Below are 10,861 nucleotides of genomic sequence, written 5' to 3' on the forward strand. Positions count from 1 at the left end.
GATTAGCTACCAACTAGTGCTTTTAAAGTGCGCAATACTCTACCGATGTCGTAGTAGATTTTTGCATGTAACTTAAGTCGTTTATAAAAGATGATTTTTTTAGCACCCATGGCGGGTAATGGCCATGTCTCGTCGATAATAGTCTTAAGGGCAGTCCATTGTCTTTTGCAAAAGAGGCGCATTTGGAAATTGATGAAGCTATCTTAGGAGCCCGTGCACGCACGGCTGCCGAGTGAAAGCATTTTTGTAGCAAAGCATTAGAAGTGAGAGCAAGCTTAGGATAAAGTTTCCTTATATTGTCCTCCACATTGTCGATTAGTGATGGTAGACCTGATTCTGCCAAGATGTTTTTTATTGGCGAAGTAGGAAATGCACGTAAAGATCGTCGGACAGCAGTATGGTAAGGAGACGCTAGGAGCTTGATGTTATTTTTAGCATGTTGGCCATATATTTCTACGCCATAGTTGATAGAGGATAAGAGGAGCGCCTTTGTAACGTTGACCAGCAATTTAGAGTTGATAAGCGAGCGTTTACAAGATAAATAAACAATAAACTAATAAATTTGTAACTTTTCCAATTTTAACTCTTCTAACTCCAATGTTTTTCTTACGTGGAGGAATGATCGACTGAACTTCTGCTTTTGCAATGTCTTTACGGTAACAAATGGACCTACATATATTGTCATATATTGTTATGCTCGAAATACGAAATTAAATTTTCTGTTTTATCTCATTCCTGTCGTTAACATATCATGGCAGCCAAATCTATATCAAATTCAATGGTTTAACAAGTGACTCTCTTAATGCATATGAAGGATGCTAAAAGTCAGCATTTATTTCAGGAATAAAAGTTTGTAAAAACAGTTATGAAACGTACATTTACGTTCGTACGGTACTGAAATGAGGAAATTTGCAACACGTCGTAATGCAAAGCTTACTAAACGTGGCTTTATATGCATAAGAGTGAAATAATTTTCCAAAATATTTTTGTTTACTAGCTGCATTTCCATTTTAATGTAATGAAAATACTCCTTTAGAGACTCCATTTTTTTACTTTTGTCTCGTTTCCCATCTAAATAATATTTGTTTTACAACTGCGAACTAACTTAAAACACATACATAAGTAACATCACGTATTTCTGAGTGCTCTTGTGTTAGATAAACATCCAAAATATTCTAAGTAAATATTATATTCGCTTTAAAACAAAAACAATAATTTTTCTGTTGTTTTGTTTTAATGTAGAAGTAATAACCTATGTATATACCAACGATTCATTAAATGAGGACGCTGACTTTGATAGCTTACACGAAGATGCCCTTGAATATATTGCCGGTTACATAATACGCAAATTAAAGTTGACCAATTGTTCATACAATGAGCCTACATTTACTTGGGTTGACACTTTATCTAAGGGCGGATTAGTTAAACCAAGCACCGAGTTCTTGGACAAAATTAAAATGTTGGAATCAGCGTTTAACCAGTTCAACGGCAGGGAGCTTTACGGTGGGATATCATTTTTACAAAAATTGTTCAGATTAATGAGCATTCGATAAGATAATTGTAAGTAAAGTATACAATGCTTTGGGCGTCTACATGTGTTTCTGCGTTTATATGAATTTATCTTTTTTTTAACACAGATTTTATACTTGTAACTTTGCAGGTAATCTCGTTAAAAAATCAAATGTATGATTAGCGGACGTGACGAAATAAAAGTGTTTTTTCCTCGTTAAGAGTTTCCACTATTCTCAAGTTATTTTATTATATTTATTACTTCAGTGTAGGTTTACAAATGGCACCTATAGATTCCAATCCGATGCATGGTTAAAATACATATGGGGCATTCTTTGTGAACGTGAGACCCCCTGCCCCCAGAATAGATTTTGACGAAAAGAGGTCTATGAGGGCTTAAAATGTAGGTAATTATGTTTACTTTCGAAAGCAAAGTGGCACTTCTTGAAATTCAAAATGGCGGATCCAATATGGCGGATTCAATATGGCGCAATTTTGCAGTTTGTGCATCAGATTTACGCTATTTCGTGTTTTCTTTATTTATTTTTAAGTAAAATTGTTGCATTGGATTTAATTTTACATATTTCCAAGTTAATTATTTATTTTTATTGGTCACTGATTATTCATCACATTTTTTATCATCAGTTCATAGCATAAATCTGATGCACGAACTGCAAAATTGCGCCATATTGAATCCGCCATATTGGATCCGCCATTTTGAATTTCAAGAAGTGCCACTTTGCTTTCGAAAGTAAACATAATTACCTACATTTTAAGCCCTCATAGACCTCTTTTCGTCAAAATCTATTCTGGGGGCAGGGGGTCTCACGTTCAGAAAGAATGCCCCATATATATATTATATGACACAAATCCATGGGAATAGTTAAGTTAAAAATATAAATAATTAAGTACCACTTATAAAATAACATAAAATTATTCTATGGCTTACAACGACCTTTTTCAATTTTTTACTACATTTTCAGAAAGGGGATCAACTTATGCCCTTTTTTCCCTTGCTTCCAAATTGCCCTTGCTTCCAATAATCCATTATTAAGTAGCATCCGAAATCAGTTGCCAAACTTTACTTAACCTTGTATAATTGAATCATGGCAAACCATTAATAATTGAATCATGGGACGCATTCCTTAAAGATGCTGACACTAGACAACAACAACGTTATGTACATTGGAATGCCACGACAGAAGAAAATAGAAAAGAAAAAGAAAAGGACGAACTGTGTTCAGCAGACGACATTCATTTGAAGCTAGAAGCATACGTCGATAGTGCGAAAGGAAGGGATTTTCGATAATTTATTTTGAAAATTTTCATTTTGAAAAAAGAAAAAAAAAAAGAAGAGAAAAAACAAATCAGCCGATGGTTTCGTAATTAGTGTTGCTAACCACTTGAATTAGTACTACCGGCTTTTTCACAAATTTAGATGATTTTTGTTGTTATCGTTAATTATTGACTTAGAAAGCATTATTAAAACAAAAATCAAATGAAACAACTATATTTAAAATTAATTGGATTCCATTACTGCAGCGGTTTTACTGGCAGAAGAGGAAGCTAGGCAAGGCAGGTGGTTACGAGTAGAGCACAAAATGTTACCGAATGCTTTTAATCCCTTTCATTTGGACGATGAAGCGCGAGTTGTTATAAGAAACTAACAATATCGACTTCATAATTTCTTTTTAAGTTTTATTAAAACCTTCAATACTTGATGCGGTGCAGATCCAATCTATAAATGAGGAGTGACAGCACTCGGCCTCATAGGGAGTACTCTGCGATTTCTAGCAAATGTGACTATCAATATCATCGTATAATATACATAGTTTTTATGGGAATATGTAAATAAATTTATTTAATTTTAATAAGTATATATACAAAATTTATTATATCTTTTCTAATTTAAAGAAATTAATTTCAATTAATTCTGGCACTTCCGTCAGCATATTAATCAACCTCTCGTATTGATCGCGGTGTGTGAAGGGTTGGGATTTATTGAATTCGAGCAATAACAACATTTTTTAAGTTAGAACCGTCAAGGGAGAGAGAATGGAATGAATGACAAATGGATAAAATTTGTGTGTCGTGTTGTTTTGCTTCTTTGCGGCATTATCTTTATCGCTCAAAGAGTTAAAAGTATTCCATAACACACAATAAAAAAATTTCCACCGTGATCTAATCGAAAATTGAATTACTTACATATTACAGTATCGGCAACCGTCCCAAAACTTCATTTGTTTTCATTTAATATTTATAACACCTTTTTTCTACTGCATTATGTTTTTTTAAATTCAGTAAAAATAAATATATTTTTTGTAAAATCAGAATACTAGAGTATTGATTTACGGAATGAAAAAAAAAACGTTATAGTCCTGATCAGTACGTCTAGTACCTCTTCCTCCAGTTATGATTCGTTCATTATCGCTTCAAAGTGAAAAGCCAACTCTTTTCATTAAAATTTTGTGTTTTTGGAACCAAACGAGATGCGAGACATCTGTGGTCAAAATAGTTTTTGTCCAAATTCATAGTCAGAACTGCTTGAATTGATCCTTGCGTAAGTCTCTCTCTAATTAACTGCTAATCGACGATTTTTGAGTGCAATATCTTTGACTTCCCCGGTGTGTTGTTCATCAGTTGACCATTTTTGGGTTACTGGAAATGGTGTAAATTTTCTTTTTTAAATACTGGTCATCAAAAGGCCTTCTGTAAGTAAGCAAGCTGAAGAAAAGTAGTAATAAGATAGTGAAATTGCCCGTAAAGATACGCACAATAATATATTAGAAGAATTTTGAATCAGGAGATTTTTCTACTAGAAAGAGTCAAAAAACAAATTACAGTTCTATGAACTTTGAAAGAATTTAATTTGATAACAAATTCTTCTGCTAGTGTTTTTTTTATCAAATTTTATTTATTATCATGAATTATTATCATTGGACTGATACTTTTTTTAATCTAATAATTTTATATAATATATTTATGTAATATTTATAATCAGCGTTTACATCTTTTTAGAGTGTTTGGAGTCGAGCTCCTCCTCCTACTTGTGCTATGCGTCTTGATGTTTTTCCCCAAATGGAGGGACTTACAGTTTCAAACCGATTCTGGACGGCAAACATTTTTTTGTGAGGTGCTTTTTCATGGCGGAAATATACTCGGAGGCTTGTAATTGCGTGCCGAGGGACGACCGCTATTAAAATAAACTTTTTCAATCATTTTGGTGCTTCAAGGACGGAGATTCGATCCTACGCACTCTCGAATGGTAGTCACGTTAATTATAATAATTCGTCCTCCCATACCTTTACTCTGATTGTTATTTTTTTTAAATAATTAAATCAATCAAAACTAATAAACAAACATACATATATACATACATACACACATACATCTCTATATTAGACTAATTATAATAATAAATAATAAAATATGTACATTTAGCAGCATCTGCAAGCAGATTAAATTTTTTGTAACCCTCTGTTCAAAGGCCACACGAGCATTGCATAATTCTTAAACACGCGCATTATGGATTTATGGGTTGCCTGGTTGTTCGGAATATTACAGTTGCCAAATATGATATGTACTAGGTTGTTCAATAAGTTTGGCGGTTTGATAAGAAAAAGACAATTTTATGGTTTTTATTATTCAATACAGCCTCCCTAAACATTAATTCACTTGTTCCAAGGAGATTCCAATTTATCAATTCCATCGCTGAAGCTAGAATCCGGAAGGCCTGCAAAATACACTTCCACAGCTAACCTAATCATTTGATATGAATTGTATGACCTAAACATTTGATGAAAAACGCTTTCCGCGCATGATTTTTTTAAGTCTCGAAATAGATGGAAGTCGCTAGGGGCCAAATCTGGTGAATGCTTCAAAAAGGTGTATGCTCCAACAATTCGAACTTTAATTCATGGATTTTAGCCATTGTCAAAATGCTTTTGTGATGGAAAAGATTTTTTTCTTTTGAAAATTGGATCTTTTTTCAAGATTTTTTTCGCGATGTTTTTCCTTTAGCTATTCTAAAAGATTACACTAATATCCAGAATTTATTGTTTTACCAGTTTGTAAGCAACCCACAAACAAAATTCCTTTCGTATCCCCAAAAACTGACGTTTACACATTCTTGGCCGATTTCTGGACACGAACTCGTTTCGGAGCTATATAACCATGTTCAAACCACTCTTTAGAATCTTGTTTCGAATTAGGATCATGTTGATAGACCCAAGTCTCTTTCATAGTGATGAGTCGATGCACAAAATCCACTTTATCCTTTCGAAAACACTCTAAAAGATGCTGAAAAAGTCGCATTCGAATGTATTTTTGTGCCATTGTTAGCGAATGCGGCACCCAGCTACTGAAACCCAATTTTTTTTATAGCATTCTTCACTCCGCTCGGCAGCATATGGCCTCGACAAGACTATTCCAGCGTACACGGTTTTGGGCTGTTGTTTTTACGTCGTCCCATGTGCTTTCGACATCTGCTAGCTCGCGCAACATCGACTTTCGCCAAGAGATCTTTGGCCCCCGCGGAATCTGCTCCCTTGCGGGTTCCAGTCCAGTTCCATTTTCGATATGCTATCTGGTGGTTTTCCAAGCGTGTGACCTATCCGTCGCTACTTTCTGCGTTTGATTTGCCATAGGATGGGCTCCTCAAACCTTCAGTTTCAATACTTCAGCCAAAATTTTGCTCACACTATTCAATGAGCTGCCTACTACTAAATCCCTTTAACCCCTCGACGATTTTCCAATATGATATCCTGTATACTTTCTACAATTTCTGGTGTTGTTGCTGTTTTTGGACGTTCTTGATGTGGATCGCCTTCAAGGCTTGTTCGACCAGGTTTAAATTCAGCAAACCAACTTTGTACTGTTCTAAATGATGGCGAAAAATCTTTAAATACTTTCAACATTCGTTCATAAATTTCTTTTGCCTTTAAGCCTTCCAAAAATAAAAATTTAATTACTGCACGATTCTTGATTTTTTCTATTCTAGAAAATACTGTGACACGTCGATACTAAATGGGAATGAACTTACAGATTGAAATGAAACCAACTAAAACAAAAAAAAAAAAATATTTGGCGCCCTCTCCCATCAAACCGTAAAAGTTATTAAACAACCTAGTATGTAGGCATGAACGAACCTCAAAGCAGCTAACGTATTAAACTGAAAGCACCAAAAACCAAAAGACGGGCACCTTTTGTACAAATCAAATATTCTTTGGAGCCAAAGAATTTACATCTCAAATATTTTCCTATGAAGAGTGTTCACCCTATTGTACGTACATACATACATACTTAAATGTATGCATTTAAAAAATATGCGCCATATATGTATGTATATATCAGCAAAAATCATATAATTAACTTTCATTAGCACATTGCTTTGATTTTATTCCCGCGATGCTTTTGCTTCGTGAAACTTGTTTGCCTTATAGCGGCATCTCATAGGGGTCTCTCTCGGCTGTCGAGATGAGTGCCAAAGGTACATGAGAGTATGTTATGGTACTACTGTTATGCGCTCCGAATGTTATTGCGATAGTATGCAATTGAATAAAAACTTAACGGCATAAGAATAAACTATATACATTGAACTTCAAAAGCAACAACAACAACAAAACACAATGGAAAGTAAACTTAGTCAATGTTCGCTAACATCTTGCAGATTACTAAATCACTCTACTGAAAAGTGTAAAAATAAATATTTATAGAGTACAATTTGCAACACATACATACATACATACGCACACACATTTATGTATGTAAGTGCGTTGCCTCATCACTGGCAGATGCTTTTGCCTCCTATTTTGAGAGCACTGCAACCTATAAAAGTCGCGAATGTGCCTCTTCGCCACAACAGTTGCTTCATTTGAGTTGTTGCATACACTACAGAGAATCATGAAGTTCTTCATCATCGCCTTTCTGTCACTGATTGCTTTGGTCAGTATCAACAAATAATTCACAAATATTAGTTGTAGTTGCAGTAAAAAAAGAATCCACACTTCCATTTGTTTTCAGGTCTTAGCCGATCACGATCACGATCATGCCGACCATTCGGACTATGTGGTTAAGACTAATGAGGATCTCGTAGAAGCGCGCAAGCAGTGCGTCTCAAAGTTGAGTATATCCGATGATCTGGTTGAGAAATACAGGAAGTGGGAGTATCCGGATGATGAGAAAAGCCGCTGTTTTCTGAAGTGCATTTTCGAGCAATTCGGTCTGTATGATGATGAAAAAGGTTTCGATGTTCACAAAATTCACCATCAATTGGAGGGCGACAAGGTGGACCATTCGGGTGATGTACATGCGAAAATTGAAAATTGTGCCAAGGAAGGAGCTGATGCTGCTGATGCGTGCACTCGGGCATATCGTGGCATCACCTGTTTCTTGAAGAATAACTTGTCGTTGGTAAAGCAAAGTGTTGGCTCAGCTTAAAATAAATTAAAAATAAATTTTTTAACAGATTGAGTGATAAATAATAAAAAAAAACGTGTTTACTTTATTTTAAAATAACATTTCCTGCAGCTATGAAAAATAATTGGCACACACACTTCTGTTAGGTGTTTGGCCGAGCTCCTCCTACTATTTGTGGCGTGCGTTTTGATGTTGTTCCGCAAATGGTTGCAATGGTACTACTAATATTAAGGACTGCGAAAGGTATAAGATCAGGATCCTTCAGTTTGTGGTTTTGAAATTGAGCGATTCCATGCCAAGTGATCGTAAATTTCTCTGAAAATAGTTTATTTGAAGGCTTGAGTATAATAAGAAGTGAGCTGAAAAAAAAATTGAAGCAAGTGCAATAACTTTCAGATTTATTCAATGCTGGCAATTTTTGTACAGAGTGTTTTAAAGTGAAATATTTTCTGTCATTTTTATAAATTTTTCGTAGAAAATAAACTTAGAAAAAAACGTTTTTTTAATTCTTGCCAAAAATCTTTTTTTATAAATTTTTAGTAGAAAATATATTTTCAAAAACAAATTTTTTGTCCAAAATTCTTGCCAAACAATTTTTTAAAATTTTTGAAAAAAAACCCTTTCAGATATTCTTTTTATTTTTCCCCAAACAATTTTTTTCCAAAAATAAAATTTTCTCCAAAAAACTTTTCCCCAAAAATTTAGAGCTAAAAAAATAAAATTGTTTCCAAAATACTTTTTTCCACAAACATTTTTAAGAAAAAAAAAATAAAATTTTTAGTAGAAAGGATTTTTTTTGGTAAAAATTCTTACCAAAAAACTTTTTTATACATTTTTAGTAGAAAATACATTTAATTTTACATTATTTTGTTTTGTTCAAATTCTTACCAAAAAATTTTTTTGTAATTTTTGAAAAACAACCCATTCAGATTTTCTTTTCCTTTTTTTCCAAACAATTTGTTCCCAAAAATTAAGAGTAAAAACAATAAATTTTTGCTTTTGTTCAAATTCTTACAAAATACTTTTTTGTAATTTTTGAAAAAAAACTTATTCATATTTTTTTCCAAACAATTTTTTCCCAAAAATTTAGAGCAAAAAAATAAAGTTGTTTCCAAAATACTATTTCCCCAAACATTGTGAACAAAAAAATATAAATTTTAGTAGAAATTATACTTTTCAAAACATTTTTTTATGTTCAAAACTCCCACACAAATGTTTTTTGTAATTTTTGAAAAAAAAAACTATCAAGATTTTTTTTTCCAAACATTTAAGCAAAAAAATATAATTTTTTCCGAAATATTTTCTAGTAGATTGGACTAAAATTTTTAGTAGAAAGTTTACTTTTCAAAATATTTTTTTATGTTAAAAATTCTTACGAACAATCTTTTTTAAACATTTTTAGTAGAAAATATACTTTTCAATAAAAAATTTTTTTTGTTTAAAATTCCTACCAAAAATGTTTTTGTAATTTTTGAAAAAAAAAACTCATTTGGGTTTTCTTTACAGGTTTTCCCAAACAATTTTTCCCCAAAAATTTAGAGCAAAAAAAAAATAAAATAAAATAGTATCTAAAATACCTTTTTTTCCAAAAATTTCAACAAAGAAATAAAATTTTTAGTACAAAATATATTAAAATTCTTACCAAAAATTCTTTTTTAAATTTTTAGTAGAAATAAACTTATAAAATTTTTTTTCTGTTCAAAATTATTAACAAAAAACGTTTTTGTAGTTTCCGAAAAAACCCATTCAGATTTTTTCTTATTTTTTCCCAAAAATTTAGAGCAAAAAAATTAAATTTTTTCCAAAATAGTTTTTTTCCCAAAAAACCCATTCAGATTTTCTTTTTATCTCTTTCCCAAAAATTCAGAGCAAAAAAATAAAATATTTTCCAAAAACTGTTTTTCCAAGAGTTTTGAACTAAAAACTTATTTAAATTTTTAGTAAAAAATATTCTTTTGCCAAAAATTTCCTTAAAATTACCGAATACTGCTAGTGTAAAGCCGCGATCAAGGCTCTGACCACGCAGATTCTGTAAGGAGGATATCAAATCTCTTGGGCATGCAGGTAACATTTCTCTGATCTGGGTTCCAGGTCTTAGGAAAAAAGAGGGAAATGAAATTGCTGATGAGCCTGCCAAGATGCAGATTGTCCTGGGGGCGGGACTACTCGCCGTTCAATTGCCAAACTTGTAGCTGTGTTTACCGGACTTTAGACGATCGGAACTCATGCAGGAAAGTTTTCCATTTAATCAGAGAAGGAGACTATTTAGCTAAGCGCGTAAAAATACAGCGGCTACGCTGGCTTGGCTATGTCATATGTGTGAACGAAGACGCTTCAGCAAGTACCCCAAAAAGGAAGTCTAGGAAGGGAAAGATCAAGCATGGACATTGACATACTGAGACATACGTAGATTATTTTATTTACAAAAAGACTAAACAAAAGGGGACCAAGCACAGAAACTTGCGGCTCATCGGAGTCAACAGGATCGATGCAATGCGATCAGATGTACGAGTATAATCAATTCCAGGTTTGGGGTTAAATTGACCTTATCAAAGTGTGCGTATAAAATCCACGTAATCACAACGTAAACAGTTGCCACCCGGTTGACTGCTGATAATAAAATACAGTGGCGAGCATTAGAATAGAAAGTTTACATGGTAACCATGAGGATGTTTTTATATACTTTTTTCTTACAACTTAGAGAATATTTTACTGTGAAAATTATAATTTTGTCCAATTTAATTTGACTTCGTTTGCTATAACTTTTTAAGTAGAATAATAATTTTATTGTTATTTTTATAAATAAATAAATAAATAAAAAGTTTGAATATCCCCATTCTGCGAGAAGTAGAAATACTATAATAATAAACGCTTACTCATCGTTTGGTTCCTTTTGAAAATCCTGTCTTATGATGGATGCCCATTGTTATAGCTT

General features: G+C 32.9%; 1 protein-coding gene across 1 annotated transcript; it reads left to right on the forward strand.

Moving 5' to 3' along the window:
• Positions 1–7,335: 7,335 nt before the first annotated feature.
• Positions 7,336–7,972, forward strand: LOC129239416 (general odorant-binding protein 99b). The gene is made up of 2 exons (XM_054874891.1): positions 7,336–7,452; positions 7,531–7,972. The coding sequence occupies exons 1-2, from the start codon at positions 7,351–7,353 to the stop codon at positions 7,945–7,947; spliced, it is 519 nt and encodes a 172-aa protein (XP_054730866.1). The 5' UTR covers positions 7,336–7,350; the 3' UTR covers positions 7,948–7,972.
• Positions 7,973–10,861: the final 2,889 nt, after the last annotated feature.

This window comes from Anastrepha obliqua, chromosome 1 (genome assembly GCF_027943255.1).
Source record: "Anastrepha obliqua isolate idAnaObli1 chromosome 1, idAnaObli1_1.0, whole genome shotgun sequence".
Taxonomy (NCBI): domain Eukaryota; kingdom Metazoa; phylum Arthropoda; class Insecta; order Diptera; family Tephritidae; genus Anastrepha; species Anastrepha obliqua.